Here is a 17,354-nt window from a genome sequence, read left to right as displayed (position 1 = left end):
TAAATGTGCTGGATCCCTATTGCAGATGTCCTCTCTTGTTCAGGATCTCACTGGTGCTTTATGAGCAACAGGTACCACTCTTTCAGAACTAAAAAGGGTGTGAGCTGAATTCACAGCTTGGTTTCACTTTTTTCAGGCTAATTGGCCTAGCTCCAGCAAAGTCAGCCGTATCAAAGTAACCCTGGAGATACCAGAGCTACAGTTGTGCTGCACTCACATGTTTAGCTTTAGGAGCTGAGGGTATATTTTACATTTCTTTCCTTTGCAAAACTTTGAGATTAGCTAGGAGCTATTTCATAGCAAGCTGTGGAGAAGCTGTTCTTTTTATTTAGGCAGAGGGGACTTGTGAGAACTTTCTGAATCAAAAAAAAAAAACCCAAACAGTTGCAGGCTAGCTGTTTTAGGGATGCAGCATGTTCCTGGAGAGGTGGTCGGTGCCCCAGGCCTGCCAGTGTTTAAGAGGCATTTGGACAATGCCCTTAGCTGCATGCTTTAAGTTGGGCAGGCCTGAACTGGTCAGGCAGTTGAACCAGCTGGTTGCTCTGTTCTGTAAGCAGAAGTCACCTGTGCTCTTTTCTCGCCACCATTTTATGGCATACCCAAGTGCGAGTGGAAGAAGCATGCTTCAAGACAGACTGTACAAAGACAAATTTACAGACACCAGCGTCCATATAACCTAACCTGACTCCACATTCCTCAGGGTGCCAACATGTGCTTGTATGTTTGTCGATATTGGTGGTAAGATCCTCCCGAAAACTCGCAGCCTCCTGTGGGGCAGCGGCGGGACACCCGCGCTGCTCCCGCCTCCCTCCCGCACCGCGGCCTGTCCCTTCAGCCGACCGCACCCGCCGAGCAGCCGGCGCCCCTGCAGCCGGCCCGGCCGCCCCCCCTCCCAGGCCTCGGCCCCGCGGGCACCGCCCGGCCCGGGCACCCCCGGCCGCCGGCGCGCAGGGAGTTAACCGCGGCCGGTGCTGCGGCCCCCGCTCGGGGCGGTGCGGGGCGGTGCCCGCCGGCGGCGGGAGGCGGCTCGGCCAGGGTTGCCCACAGCCCGGCCGGCTGCAGCGAGAGGCCCTGCTCGGTTCCCAGCGGCGGGTCCCGCCGCCCCAGGTGAGACCGAGCCCCGCGGGACACACACCCGCCCACCCCTGCGGCCCCCCCGGTCCTCTCTCGGTCGCAGGGACCCCTGTGTGGGGGAGCGGCGGAGGCGGGTGGGGAGGCGGGGGGCCGCGGGGAGCGCGCGCCGTGGGCTGCGGGGGGTCTGGTCGGGCGGGCGGTTCGGTAGTGCCGCCGTCCCCGGGCTGAGGCGGGCGGGAGCTGCCCAGCCCGGGGAGCCGGCCGGAGGTGATGGGCGTCCGGAGCGAACTGTAGCTTGTGCAGCCTCAGGAGGGAAGCCACAGTATAAAAATCAATGTTGCATTGATTTCGGGTTTTCTAATGGTGGGTCAACACCAAACTAGAGCTTTTCCTTGAATTTATCGTTAACTGAGCTTTTCCTTTCAAAAGAGAAGGAGGGCGCGGGGCGGAAAGAAATTTGAGAGTAATTATAATGGATTCTGTAGGGTTTTAAGACACTGGTCAGATTTGCACACACGCTAAAGTGAGCTGTGCCCTTTCTTGAGCTCAGTCCTGCTGGGAGCACACTATTATTGAACATCAGTTTTAACTTTGGCTGAGGAAGACTGCAGAAACTTTTGACGTGGCTATAAAAATTTCCATCTGTTTAGACAGCGTGAGAATTTTGTGTCTGTGTATTAACTGGCTGCCTGTCAGCTAGTACCTGATTGCTGTAAGGGTCTGCCGTGGGAAGCCTGCTTTCTGGTTGCTTCCTTCTATTCCTGCCAAGGCATCTCCGGCTGGGTGCTGTTGGGGAGGGTATTCGGGACCTTTGGACTGTCAGAACTTTGTTCTCAGTTTTTTGAAGTGCATCATTACTTAGGGGATCACAGAGCCAAGAACACTGTTAAAAATCACATGGTTGCTTAATACTGTGAACAGCAGCTGAATGAATATCCTCAGTTGATTTGCAGCCATTCGCCATCTAGGTGCATAAAAATCACTTTGCTGTTTCTTCTTATCTTCCAACTCCTTGCTATTGGGACTCATGGCAGCATAGTTTCCTTGGAACAAATGAGGCATTTTTCCTGTAATGTACATGGTGTAATAGCAATTCCCTGTAGTAACTGATTAAGTCATACAGCCATAAGGATGCATAATTGATTCTAAATGCGACTTTTATGCTTTAGCTCCTTGTGTGCAGATTCTAATATACGTTTAGTATATCTAGTACATGTGAAGTTTAGGTCTTTTAAATAAAGGTTAATATATTTTAAATGAAGAAAACTAATAGTCCTTATACATTTTAATACATTTCCATTATTCATTGGCTTTTAACAGGCAGACTTTGGGTTTATTTCATTTGTTTCTTTAGTTTCAAAATTTACGTGTTACATAAATCTATTCCAAGATTGACTTCCATCTCCTTCTAGTGTAATCCTGGGGGTTTTAAGGATTACAGTCCTGTCTGTTATAATTGATGTGCTGTTAGTCCCTTTGTAAGGGAGGGTGGAGTAAAACTTTCTGATTCAGTATTTCCTGTAAGGTCATTCCCAGAAAGTAGCAAATTCGGCACGTAGCCTTAGTCACTTCTGAAAATAATAACAAATTAATCATTCTATCATCATATCAGCACCAAAGCCTCAGCGATGTATTTGCCTCTTCAAATGTAAAGGAGAATGCAGAAAGGAGAAAGTTTTTGGTATAGATAAGGGCAATGCATCTGGAAAAAATATATTAAAGATGGATGATAGAGTGCTGTGGCTTTTTTGAGTCATGTTTTGGTTTAGTCTTCCTCACCCTTAGGCTGAGGTGGATAGAAGTGCTCTTAAGGTCAGGAGGAGGAGTTTAATGAAGAGGATGTTATGAGTAAGATGTTTCCTGGATTCAGGTTTCAGGCATATGACAGTTAGAGATGAGCTTTGGAGATATGCTGGAGCCAGAGGTGAAAGAGGGCTAAAACTAGTTCAGCAGTCGCTGTCGCAGTGGGAGGTATAGAAGAAAGAGGATTAGGTAGTTAGCTGTGAGACTTACATCTCTCTATCCCATGAGCCGGTTGCTTATACCACAGAACAAGTAGTGGTGAGATAGAATTTAAGTTAGCAAGGGATTAATGAGGGTGCAGTGGTTTGAAAGTGGTGATGCTCAACTGTAAAAAATTGGAGATGCTCGTTTTGCTACAGTTACAAAAGCTGTAGCGTGACTGGATTATTTTGGGGGGTTAATATTCACGATAGTATCTACATAAAAGGTTTCTCTGACTGTAAACAATGCTAGCTTTACAGATGCGACTATTGTAATGCACTTACCTCTAATTTTTTAAATATAATTCTAGGTAGAATCATACATGGCTTCTGGTGTCTCAAATGAGAAGAAAACTGATGACGAAAAGTCTTCAAAGTAAGAGTCAGAAATGAGTTATCTTGTCCAAGTTTACACTTGCCTTCCTCCCCAAACTCATTACATACTCATTTCGTTTAAGATAAACTTTATGATACAAATACTGATTATAGCATCAATTATCTAGTCGAAGCTGATTTGACAAATGGAATCTTTATCTGCTTTAACCACACTTACATAGAGGGCTTTGCTGGCCAACCATTTTCATTTATCTCAACAGTGATTTTTTTCCAAGCAGATGTGAAATTTTTTTTTTTTTTTTTTTTTTTTTTAAATCTAGTGAGATGTTGAAATGCTGACTTTGGTTGCTGCATATGGCCAGACCTACCTGCTTCAGGAGTTTAAACAAATATTTCAATCTGTTTCTCTAATCCTCACTTTAAGCTTATTTTAGTAAAACCATACATGCATGTTTAGTCCTCAGATACTAATGTTTCATTTAAACCCCCAGGAGCTTTAGGTACTTTACAACAGTGTGAGGGGAATAATTTTTCTTCTCCTTAAAGTTACAGGCCAAAGATTTTTATCAGGCAAACTTTGCCTCTACTGTAAATCCATGGCATTGGTCCTATGTACACACAGTAATATGCTTACTTTTATTGCCCATTTTACCCCCAGGGTCCAAGTCTGCAATTAGATCTGGATGAGCAGATAACCAGTACAAGTTAGTAACAGCCCCTAGCTGCCATGAGGCGGTGGGTTGAGGAGTGTTGCTGGTGGGGTATGGGATGAAAAAGGTGAAATACAGACACTGCAGAGGAAGGAAACTGTGTTTAGGTCAGGCATGAGGATGGTGGTGTTGGCACATACTACATGAATTTCCCTGTACTTCTAATAGAGGCCTCGCCTTTTCCCAATTTATTTCCTGAAGAGAAGCTTTTATTGCTTGTATTCTCATAAAGGAGGAAATTTTTTTTGCTTGCCTGAGAACAAATTGTAAAGTGATTTCAATTCATCTCATATTTGTATATAAAAGCCATTCCGGAAAACATCAGCGCAGCCAGCTATTTGATCTGCATTAGTGAATGACCCATTAAATATGGGCAGAGAGTCCTACAAAACCGAACAGGAATAATTCAGAGGAGGGAGCCTGGGAATTCTGCTCATGTGAGCTGGCAAACTCCTGGGCTGCCTACGCCTTTCTGAAGAGCCATAAACCTGCTCCTTATTTCTCCCGAAGTCAAACAGGTCTCTTGGAGGGAAGAAAAAAGGCAACTAAAGCTTTTAGTTCCACCTCAGGTGGGATTTGTTTGAAGACAGGCAAATGGGACACATAGGAGATAGGAAGGAATTACTACTGAGAGGGAAAACGAACCACCAGCTTTATTGGGCTCCTTTTTCAGTTGCTGAAGGTGGAAGTCTAGGTTGGGAAGAGACAAATAGTGTGAATTGGTATGATAGCTCTTACTTTGGCCCTGCAGCTGCTGCTGGATAGTTAGTGACATTAGAGCGTTTGAAGAACAGAAACAATTGATGTACTCATAATATTGGAGTTGTAACTATTTTCTTTGCTTTTTGTAGAACAGTTAAGTGACCTCAGTATGGGGATCTAGGCCATTTTAGGCTTCTTAAGGTAATAAGTACATCCTGCACAGGATTGGCAAATAAGACATAGGACCTACAGAAAAGCACTGCTCTTCTGGAGCGGCATTAGAAGACAGAGAAGATAACCTGAAACATCTAAAGTAGCACTAAACACCTATGTTTAGGCTTCAAAGTTGTTCTTACAAAGTCTTAACAATTTTTTTCCATAAATTGTAGGCAGACTCTTTTGTTTGTCTCCTCTGACAAAGCATTTGGATTTGCTGAGCCATGATGTGACTGCAGTGAGCCTTCATTAAGCTATTAAGTCATCTTGTGCCTGGAAGATATTTATTGCTCGATTTCATCTCTTGGAAACTACTTTGAAGTAATTAGCCAGTATTTTGCTTAAGCTTATGATTATTGACTAGTCTACCTGTTTCAATTGAACTTAAAACATGACTCACAGAAGGCAGACGTTTTATGAATCATTCAGCTTGCTTAGTTAGTCCACTACCAAATGTTCCATGAAGGTAATCCCACATACTAAGTAGCTCAGTTTTCCCTCCTTGCCTTGTAGTTTCTTTGTTGTTCAGAAAGTCTTTTTTCTTTTTTTTTTTTAAGCTCTATCACTTCCTTACAAGAAGCAGCTTAAGAGGAATTGAAATCTTTTAACCTCTTTACCTCTTCCTCTCTTTCTGTTTTTCTTGCATTTTTTTTCGCTTCCATGCTTTTTTCTTTGCTTCAGATTTCCATTTGCTTCTTTCCTACCTCGGATCCTCTGTACTGTTGTTACCAGTCTCATGCCATATTTTTCCTTCTGGCTGGATGTCACAGAGTTACAGTGAGCTAAATTGCCAGAAATTCCCTTTGGACCTGTCTTTAAGCCCAAATCTTCCCACTCCTCTCAGGAGGCTAGGAGGGTCAGTCAAAATACAGAGGCCAGTTTTGCTTTTCAACGTTGCTGTAGACTGTCTGTGTAGTAAGGTGGTCTATTGAATATTCCCTGGTCCCGATCCCATGGTTCTGCTCACACAGGTTCATAGCTTTAATATTGTTTAAGTTAAAGGTTGCACTGTTGCAAATGCATCCCACTATGGGCTTTTCTTCAGCAATTTCATCCTGTGCAATTAATGGAATGTTAAATATATGTGATTTATTATGAGATGTAAGATGATTATGAGATCCAGGATTTTATTAATGTAATGCATGAGGAACCAAAATAAGGTAGTGCAGCCATGCTTAGGTTTGGCATTTCCCAATATTTACTGCTTGACTTTGCAAAACTCACATCTGTTTGATGTAGGCTTTTGTATATACTCTATATACCTCTCCTATGAGGAAAGGCTGAGGGAGTTGGGGTTGTTCACCTTGGAGAAGAGGAGGATCTGTGGAGACCTTATTGTGGCCTTTCAATACTTAAAGGGGACTTATAAGAAAGATGAGGACAGACTATTTAGTAGGGCCTGTTGCAATAGGATGAGGGGTAATGGTTTTAAACTAAAATAGGGTGGATTCAGACAAGGTATAAGGAAGAAATTTTTTACAAAGAGGGTGGTGAAACACTGGAACGTGTTGCCCAGAGAGGTGGTAGGTGCCCCATTCCTGGAAACATTCAAAGTCAGGTTGGACAGGGCTCTGAGCAACCTGATCTAGTTGAAGTGTCCCTGCCCATGGCAGAGGGGTTGGACTAGATGATCTTTAAGGTCCCTTCCAACCTAAACTATCCTGTGATTCTATGTGTTTAAAACTGCTGCTATCCTGGCAGAGAGAATTTTATCCATCTCTGCAACCCTCACCTGGAGAAAATGAAAGAAGACATCCTGTACCATTTTGCTCTTGGGACTGGTACCCATGATTTCCCGGCACTGTTTGGAGATGTAAAGGTAAGAAGTTGCATTTCATTCAGCAAGTCTCAGCTTTTCTGCAGAAGGCAGAAATGTCTTAAAAAAAAAGACTAAATACTGCCAGTTGAGGAATGAATGGAAAAGGGATAACATTTTGTGGGTTCTTGTCACTTTCAATATCAAGCAAAATTAGGGATAATTATTCTGACTTTCCATCCAGCAGAAAGACAAATGCTGCAATCTTTATTCAGGTAGAACTCCCTGTTGAGAGGCCTTCAAGTCAATTTCTGTCTTTTACTAGTTTAAACAGTATGAAGGCACTTGAGTGCTATATAGAATTCTTGCATATTTTTTCTTCATGGCCTTTTAGAATGATTATGAGAAGAACCACATCTGGGAATAGCTGTGTGTTAACTGAAGGTGCTTGCATCCTTATGTTGATCTTTTCATGTCTTTTGATATACCAAATCATGCAATTGATTTTGTTTCGTTGAATACTGTCCGCACCAGTTCGTATGTGTTGGAGGAAGTCCTTCACGGATGAAAGCTTTCATTGCCTACATAGCTGAAGAACTGGGGCTTGGGAGCCCTGGTTGTGACTATCCTAACATCTGTGCGGGAACTGACCGTTACGCGATGTACAAAGTGGGACCTGTTTTGTCAGTCAGTGTAAGTACTTCACTTAAGCAGGCATGGGACACAGTTCAGTGATGCTCTTCAAAGTAGAAAATATGAATGCACATTTCTTTTAAGCATTTGTGGAGTCAGGTTTTTAAGATTGTATTAGCCATGCTTAAAATAGTGCAGTTGGATAATCAGGAATTCCTTTTTAGCCCTTTCCAGTAAAAGGGCAAATCTCTGAGACCATTCCTTTTTTGCCTCCTTTTTCCTCCGTGTACAACTGAGGTGTTGCAAAGGATGGCCTCATAAATTTTTGAGCAGACTCACAGGTGCCTCATCCCTGTTCCATATCCTGAACAATGGGGAAAAAAAGATGGCTCAGTGCATGCGAGGTATTGGGAAAAATGGCTGTAATGCATCCATAGCTAAGTAGCTACAGTGGCATTGTCAAATGTGGTAACATAACTTAGGAGTAGCATTCTATGGGACTTGTGCTGCCAACTCATGTATGCATTTTAAAATCTCATACCTTTAATTTGTAGATACACACTTTAATTGTGTAACAGTAGTATCACACTGCACCCTTTCTTTTGGGTTGTAATTATCACATTATCATACAAGCAGAGGTGGACTTAAATTTGCTGAACTTTGTGACTAAGCCACAGTGTCTGTGTTTTGAAAAATTTTAGCTTAACTATTCATTAGCATTTCAGTTTGGTAAAAAAGCAGTGAGGTTTTTCTTGTGTTTAAGCAAAGTTCTGTGATGAAGTGCATTTGTCAACTATTAATAAAGGACACTGCTTATACTTCTGAGAATGTAAATATTTTATAATTAATGATTTTTAGGAATACTGTACTTCATCATTAGTCCACCAAAGACAGTAGAAGTCTTTCTGTTTACCTGCAGTAGTTTTTCAGGAGGCCCGTAGATTAGGGTTTTTGTGAGAGTGAGTTAAGTGACATTTCATAAAAATAGCAGAAAAGAGATATTGTCCAGCTCCTCCTTCTGTATATATTTTTCATTGTCTATGTGAATGTTGAATATGAATTTCTGCTTTCATTTCAGCATGGTATGGGAATTCCTTCTATTTCAATCATGTTGCATGAGCTGATCAAGCTGTTGTATCATGCCAAGTGTTCCAACATAACCATTATTCGCATTGGCACCTCTGGTGGAATAGGTATTTCCCCTCTTGATTTCATTTTTTCTTCAAACCAAAGCATCTTTGTAGGAGTAGAGCATCTCTCTGTACGTAAGCAATTGATGGTCAGAACAGTTTTGCACAAGAGATGAATGTTTTAGGTTCTGTAATTTTGAAAGAAAAGGCTGTATCTGTCTCTCTGGATAGAGCAAATGCATTTAGGAGAACTGACAAAGTGATGAGAGAGACATTTCTGTCCTGTATGAGATAAGAAAGAATATGTAGTGAAAAAGTAAAAATTTCATTATTTCAGAAATTATTTGTAATAATAAACTGAAGTAGCTATGCATGCACAAAAAATTATCTTGGTGAATTCAGGGGCAAAATTGTGACATTTAAAAGAAGCAGGATTTGGTCAAGATGTATGTCTATGTGTGAGGAAACAAAGCATTAACCACATTGTGAAGTTATATATATGTATTTATATTTTTTTTCCCCCTCAGGTCTGGAGCCAGGCTCGGTGGTTATAACTAGACAGTCTGTAGATGCCACCTTCAAACCTCAGTTTGAACAGGTTATTCTGGGAAAGTCTGTAATCCGCAGTACAAACCTGGATGAACAGCTAGCTAAGGAACTGATGCAATGCAGTAAAGAAATCCATCAATTCAATACAGTCATTGGAAATACTATGTGCACTTTGGATTTCTATGAAGGTAAGGCTAGTGACAGACTTAATAGAAGTATATTGGTAAGCAGCAACAGATAAACATTGTATAACATTTTAACATTAACGTTCCAGTTCACTAAACAGAACGCATTCCCTACTTTGACTATTTTTCATACATGGCAAATCAAACAATGCTTAGCAGTTTGCTGTATTGAACTAATTTTGTGGGCGTTTATTTCCCCCCAGCTCTAATAGATCCTCTGAAATACATATAGTCTACTATACGCTTTGCACGTACTCGTCAGTTGGGTATGTTTGTCACAAAATATCTGTGATTTACCGAGGCATCCTAGAGGATTAGAGGATTATTTGTGCCTGGTTTGGTTGTTTTGGTTTGGTTTGGTTTGGTTTTCCATTATTTAAGTATCTAAAGTATTTTTTTTTCTAAAAGAAGTGTTTGAACTTGTTTTCAGTGCAAATTTTGAGCAAAGCAGTGATAAGACAACCGAAGACAATATTTTGCTGAGTTGTGTCAATGCTGCTATGTAGGAGAGGCAGAGCTCTAAGACTTACTTTGGATAAATGTATAGGCTATTCAGGTGCTTTTCTGATCTCCCAAGTCTATTCACAAACATCTTTCAAATCTTGTGAGAACTGAGTGTAGGTAGCACCTGATACTACTTTCTGTAGCTGTTACTGGGTAGGTGACAGTGGGTGCAATGCTAAGGGGAATGTGGTCTCAAGCTTGGTCAGAAGCAGACGCTGTCAGTTTGTATGTCTCTTCAGACACCAATCACAGGTGCAAGCTACACTAAAAAAAGATGTCAGGAATGTTTTCAACTCATACAGCAAAAGCTGAGAACAGGATCAAGGGTGTTAATTTAGGAGTACATCACCTGAAAACAGAGATACTGAGTAAAACGCTGTAATTTGACTTTACTGTATATAACCTGCTGCTGTTTTATCTGTAGGTGTTAGTCTTGAATAGTTTGAATAAACTAATTTTCTCAAAAAATGGTAATAGTATTACCTAGTTAGCTTAAGAGATGCTTCATCTCTTACCTTTGAGAGTCTGTAAGTAATAAAATATTCATCATTTAAGGTAGCATCAGGAAGGCATTTTGAAGCCTGGCAGTTTTTCTAGACAATGATTAAACATAGAAAAAAATGCAGCACTTTCATACAGCTTAAAGTTTGTTGCTGAATTTTGACACATGACCCACATGAGGGAAAGTACTACTTACATTTTACCATTTATGAATTTGAGAATTTAAATTGGAGAAGACCAGTTAAATTACTGTGATTCACATTATAAAAAATACAAGTAACATGTAGAAGCTCTGCAGTAGCTGAGATTTGTCCTATTTGTCTTGCCCATGAAAACAAAAAGTGGTAGTAAAAGCTGGAGGCTGTATAGGGGAAACTGCAATAATTGTGTGTTTTAGAAGCTGAATTTGTTCTGTGACTTCCTCACTGAAAATTTCTGCAAAATTACTTTGTAGGACAGGGCAGATTGGATGGTGCAATCTGCTTATACAGTGAAGAAGAAAAACTGCAGTATTTGAAGGAAGCTTATGATTCTGGTGTCAGAAACATAGAGATGGAGTCTTCTGTATTTGCTGCAATGTGTAATCTCAGTGGTGTCAGAGGTAAAGTAACTTAAAATCACTTTATTCAAGCTGTAGGAATATTTCTGCATTGCAGCGGTTTGTGGTAAAAACTGTGAATGAGGTGTTAACATACCAGAACTAGGTTTTTTATATGCAAAAGGTTATGGTTCTGTTGCTATGATTGTTTGATTTGTGTCATACATATTCAAACTTTACACAAATTTTGTCATACGTTTCTTAAACAGTTTAGTCCTGTCATTTGCTATTCCAGCCTGTGGCAAGCACACATATCATTAAAGTATCTAATTACCCTATGGCATTATTTTGTTTTCTTCAATTAGTTTTTGAAGTTCACAGGAAGCAACTGGTTAATTTAAGCAATCAGGTGATTCTTATATATATAAAACCATAATCACTTTCTATACTTTTATATCAAATTGAAAATCTTTGTGTAGACTTACGGCTTTAATTCCCAAACAGTTGAAGATTTTTAGTAGCATCATGAATAAACCATTCCTAATCATAAAAAGAATTTTTAATTTTTTTACACAAGCTAACTAATTTTCATTAGAGATTAGGAAAAAAACCCCCAATTACAAATAATGTGATACCGTGCCTTTCTACTTACCATGTTAACTATAGTCTCTCACTGTTCTTAGCAAGGAATTTGCCAATTTAAAACACTGATGTTTCTCAAACTTTCTTAAACTTGAGGAGGATGAAATGGAGAAAAATAAGCAAAAAGGCCAACAGTTATATCAGACTTCCTCAGTTCTTACTGACTTGAGAGTGATTAAAAACCCAACCCATGCTATCAGTGAGCTGTTAGGGAGCCTGGTCCCTTTTGCTGTCTCTACTTGGTAGGTCTGTAATGTGTATTACTGCTTGTGCTCTGCAAGCTGTCACTCGCAGAAACCCCAAATACCGGAGAGTGATGGTAGAGCTCAGCTTGGTGAAAGGAGGGATTTTACCTTTGGGGCTCTGATTACCACAAGGCAGCAGATGAGCTTGAGGTGAGCCTTGAGGTCTTCATGTACTTGCAGTGCTCCCCATCCATCGATGTCGAGGCAGCTCATCTGCTGGTTCTGGAGGGATGGCATCTGCAGCACAGGGATTTGTGTTGGGGAAAAGGTAGATAGTGGAGGGCTGTAACTACATCTGCTAGAGCAGTGTTTCTTATCGTTCCATACCAGTCAGGTCCTGGGTACTTGTGAAATATAACTCCTATCCAGAAAACCATAAGAATCATGAAATAAAAAATAAGTATCTACAGCAATCTGAGAGATCGTGCTTTATTAATGTGGCAATCAGTTGTCTTAAGCTATTGGTAACTTTTTTTTACATCATCCACAGCATGCTAGTCCCCTAGCATTTTATGGTACTATGCACCAGTTTTGGAGGGGTTGGTTTATCTCATGTTTCTAATCTTCTAGCTTTTCCTTCAAATGTTTGTGCTTTTGGAGAGTAGAAGTTCCAGAATGTCGTTCCTAACTAATGCTGTCTTTTAATTTCTAGCTGCTGTAGTGTGTGTCACTCTTCTGAATCGGCTTGAAGGGGATCAGATTAGTAGCTCACATGATGTACTTGTGGAGTATCAGCAGAGACCGCAGAAGTTAGTGGGATATTTCATTAAGAAAAGTCTTGGGAAAGTATGAAATATCCATCTTTGGCTTATAGAAGCAGAAGACTTTTGCACAGCTGAAGTCATGGTCATGACTTCTGTGCATTAAAGGTGTTTTGCCTCAGAATACCTTACAGCGTTCAGTACGTATGTGGAAGTTAATCATTTATGTCACTGTACTTCGGGAACTGAATGTGCTGAATGCACTTCAGTTAAGTTTTGCTTAGTTATGCGTTGCTGGATATAAGACTCACTTTTCTGTGAATTGGAAAGTGGATTTGTTGTGAAGGACAAGCCTGCTAGAATACATGAAAAATCTTTATTTCTCCATGCTATAAAAGACAAACTAGGGAGAAAATCAAACTTTATTGCCAAGTACTTACAAACCACCAAATTAAAATTAATTTAAGAATGCTAGTCCCTTTCCTGTTGTTATAATAAATTATATAAATTATAATTGTCTTTGTTGCTTCAGTTGTAAAGAAAAGTTAAAGTGAACGCAGTTTATTTTTTGCAAACTTTGACAAATAAACAATACTATTTTCATGTATTAAAATTTAATGAAATTGCAAAGTGTGGGACTGAATTTTCTAAGTGTTAAGGACTTGACACTCAGCTGTTGAATATCTGTACTTCCTACATATTGATCCAACAAGGTCATTCATATCCCATTTTAACTATATGATTTAATCAATACCTAGGAAACATTTATACGTTAAGTCATTTTGCACTGAAGAACTGGAAACCTTTTGCTGAATCAAGGCTTCTGCTTACTGAAGAGGACCCAAAGGCATTCAGGAGATGCACAGCATGTTCACAGGACTGTATTGTGGTAGTTCTTTTTTTTTTTCCCTTTTACTTTGTTTCTTTTAAATTGGTTTTCATGTCCATGACTGTAGGACGTGACGCTCACTGGTACAATGGTGGTTCCCAGTTCTTCTGAAGAACTGGAGAATACATAGTGACTGTACATGCCATCAAAACCATTTCTACAGTTTTTTTTTTCCACTACCATTAGGTTTTTTAAAGTCATACTAATTTCTGCTTTGCTGCTGTGGTTAGAATATAAATACAAGGTCAGCTAAAGAAAAATGCATTTATCTTTTTTATCTGTATTTCTCTCAGAACAGCTGTCACTGATCCAGCTAAGTGAGATTTTCTTTCCGAGGACTGTAGTCTGCTACACTGTTAACAAGCGTAAGAGTTAAATCTAAGAGGGAGTGATGTAGTAGTAGGCACATTTACCAAGAAGTGGCAGAAACTAGAAACAATGCAATGAAAACACTGAAAAAGAAAGGGATGACGCTTGTGAACAGGAAACTGCCAATGAGGATTAGTCTCTTTAATTTTGCTAAATTTTCAACTGGAGAACATATAAAAAGATAAAAATATTAGATTTTTTAAAATGTACTGGTTTGTTTTTCCTTTAATTTGAAAAACACATTTTCTCGTTTATGCTCAGGATATACAGTGAATGCAGGTTTACAGAGAAAGCGTATTTTCCCTTTAAGCTTAAGGGAAGGAGTCATGTGGTAATGGCTCCACATTTTGTTTGAACTGTCTCTCCCCTATTTAAAAAAAAAAAAAAAATCTTTGTTTAACTATGCCTAGTCCTTGCATGGGCATTGCACGAAGCCCAGTGAGGTCCCTTGGGAAACACACAACAAAGCACATCCTTGCTCTGCAACCTCCTGTTCCCAGAACAGGAGGAAGGAGATAAAAAGATCACTTAAGAAGCAATGTGCTGCACTCTTGGCTGAAGAAAAGCTCATGCCAAATTGACCAGTATGAGTTTGGAGGAGACAGCTTGCTGTTGTAAAAGAGGTACTTATTATGAATTATCTAAAGAGGAGAAAAAATGCCTTTATCAAGAAAACAAATGCTTAATGTAGCTCTGTGAAGCTTTGACAAAGTGTATTATTGCAGCTGTCCTGGAGATAGGAATCTGAAATGATGTGATTTGTCTTTCTAAAGGAAGGACTCCAAGAATCTGGAAATGGGTTAAAAAGAAAAAGTTCTTAAATCATTTACCAGTGTGAACTGTCAATTGAAACTACAAATTTTTTGTATTTATAGTTGCATAAAGTAGGCACTTCTATTTTGATAACTAATATGAAAACTCTTCTGTGCTACATGCCAAAATATAACTAGCATTGCATCCTGCCTGAGTTGAAGCTAAGGTTCAAGCATTCATGGAGTGCTGCAACCATTCTATTAAATCAATGCACAAGACCGTAGCAGGATTCCCTGGGAGACTTTAGCCATTCACTTTTTGCCAGTATGTCCTTTCTCCTTTCCACTCTTCCTTAGGACATTGTTCTTTTCCTTCTGCTAAAATATTTTTCTTCTGTGCTTCCTAACGGATGGAGTAAAAGGGTGTATGACAACTTAAAATTGTAATTCAAAGGAGACCAAATACCCTTTTGTTTCTGCTGGTCACCATCTTGCAATGCTGTATTCCTAATGCAAGAGGGAGCTCTACAGACACATCTTACGTGCAATAAAATACTTTCCTTAGCTTCAGAGGAAACTTGCCAGTGTTACCCTGATAAGAACAATTGTAGTTTCCCTTTTGACTGCAGTTGGACAGGGAGATAAAGAAATGAGTCAGCTGTGTGCATCTGGCAGTGGTCACCCTTCCTGTAGGTTTTACAAAGATGTCCATAAAGAATTCTAAAATATTTGACACGGTTTTATATGCAACCAATTCTTTAATATTAGCCATCCACATTCTTCCTGTAGAACATGAATCAGGATTTGGAGTAGTGATATTTTTAAAAGCATATATGATATTACATACCTGTTTGATATTAGATAGTGCAGTGTCTCCTGGTAGATCTACAAATCCTGCAAATGCCAGAAACCTCAATTTCAAATCCAAGGCCTGCATTTGTTCTCTATGCCACCCTGTACCTAGCAATACTCTACAGAATCAGTGTACTCCAGAGATCATAAGGGATAAAAGCAAAGAAGTTAGAAGATAAAATAGGGTGGAAGTGTGAAGGGAGAAAACTGGTTTCTATCAATGTTTTTTTGTGTGATTCATGGTATTCTGGCCTGTTCCTACCTTTTTGTTAAATAAATGGTTGAAGCCATAACGAAGATAGGCTAGAATGCATTTGTTTCACATTTGCAAGAGACTGAGAATGTGCAGTAACTTGATTAGTGATTGAAGGAATAGATTTTTATTTTTGGCATCTTGATACACTTCAGAGAAGGGTGCTCTTTAATGGAAGGTATGAGAAATCCTGAAAAGGAACGTTTTGTATGTGACCGATTGCCAGAAGTGCTTAGAGTATAAACATTTTTATCTGTCCTTTAAAAATCAAGTGAAATAATTCAATAATTTCACTATTTCTTGAAAATATACACATATAATATGCAATATGTATTTAAAAATACCCTTCCTTAAGTCCTTGCAAAGGATTTTCAGTGCACTATGTAACAGAACTGGATTTCCTTCTCAAGTCTGGATCTCAGTGTATTCCTAAATAAAGTGTTTATACAGTTGAATCAGAGATGTGTTTCATTTCCATTGACAAGATAGGTCAAAGAAACTAAAGCGTGAATGTTTTTAGATTTGCCCACCAGCAGTCAGTTATGTTCTGCATGCAGCACTCAGTACTGTGGGGAGCAAACAGGGCTACTGGGGATTGGATCTGTGTGCAACAAGTGAATATAAAAAAGCACAGTCATGTGATTTGATGGCACTATTATGGTGCGCTACAAGATATTGAGGCTTGCTTTCCCTGAAAGTTTATCAGTTTTTAAGTTTGAGTGACTTAAATGCATGCTTTCTCTTTCTAAAGTAATTACTATTTAATATGGTACTCCACTGTATGAATTAAATTACAGTTGAAAAAGTCTTCTGCCTGAAGAGAAAGAGGGTCACCGAATAGAGTGACATTAAATCTGAAACTATGGTACAATAATGGAAGAAAGAGTAATGCTGACAGGGGCAATGCTTTTGATTGTACTACAAACAAAATGAAGCAGCAAAAAACACAGAGCCCATTTTACAAGGCATGGAAGCCTGATTCCAGATGCTTCTTGTTAGCACTGAGCTCTGTGAGAAAATTTTCAGTTTACAGTTAGTCTGTCCTATTACAAGGATAAAATTCCTAGAGCTGCTCAGAAGCTCAAAAAAGCCCATTGGCCTCCTTGTGAGATTGGGTCTGTTTTGTTTGTTTAATGTGTAGCTCCATTTTAGTCAACCCTATTACCTGACCTTGTGCACAACAACCATTTTTCATCATATCCTAACTTTGCACACAGGAAAGATGCTACTAATTAATGCCATCCTGCAGGCGCTTTGTCTGCAAAACAGGTCTGAGCTGTGTAAATATTTACAAGTAGTAGTCCTAATAATGTTAAAAGGAAAGCCTTGTGATCACATAGTAAACCTTGTGAAAGAAATTGTGGGTGGTGGTAGAAAAAATATGCTATCTTACCAGATTCCCAGCCATATTCTCACACAATTTGATTACATTCCTCTCTACCAAAAAGTATTTTTGGCTCCCGGTCTTTATCCTATTTAACATACAAAACTGTTTCTTTGAATGAGCTTGCCAACTTACTCTAATTAGCCTGTATTAAAACTCTAAGGTAGACATGGCGTGTTGATGGTATCATCATATAAAGCAGTCAAGTTTTAAAACCAGAGATAGTTGCTGACAGAAGGTTCTCTGCCTTTTTTGCCCTAGTGGCTTTGGATATCTTACATATTCTAAGAGTAAACTCTTAAGTTATAATGAAGACAAAGCCTGCTAAAGCTAAGCACAAGCAGGAAAGGGCAGGTCACTATCTTGTTCTCACTTGGAGACCCGATTCTGAGCATATTTTTTTTTTTCCATTCCAGAAGAAATGAGTGAA

At 39.7% G+C, this 17,354-nt stretch overlaps 1 protein-coding gene across 1 annotated transcript; it reads left to right on the top strand.

The window, feature by feature from the left end:
* Positions 1-922: 922 nt before the first annotated feature.
* On the top strand, positions 923-15,995 carry UPP1 (uridine phosphorylase 1). Its single transcript, XM_042798225.1, has 8 exons — positions 923-1,107; positions 3,389-3,453; positions 6,743-6,860; positions 7,332-7,490; positions 8,509-8,623; positions 9,088-9,297; positions 10,754-10,900; positions 12,377-15,995. Exons 2-8 carry the CDS (start codon positions 3,401-3,403, stop codon positions 12,514-12,516), a joined length of 942 nt encoding a protein of 313 aa, XP_042654159.1. The 5' UTR covers positions 923-1,107; positions 3,389-3,400; the 3' UTR covers positions 12,517-15,995.
* The last annotated feature ends 1,359 nt before the right edge of the window (positions 15,996-17,354 follow it).

This window comes from Tyto alba, unplaced genomic scaffold, assembly GCF_018691265.1.
Source record: "Tyto alba isolate M040663 unplaced genomic scaffold, T.alba_DEE_v4.0 Super-Scaffold_27, whole genome shotgun sequence".
Classification (NCBI taxonomy): Eukaryota; Metazoa; Chordata; class Aves; order Strigiformes; family Tytonidae; genus Tyto; species Tyto alba.
This window is presented reverse-complemented; position numbering and strand designations above follow the sequence as displayed.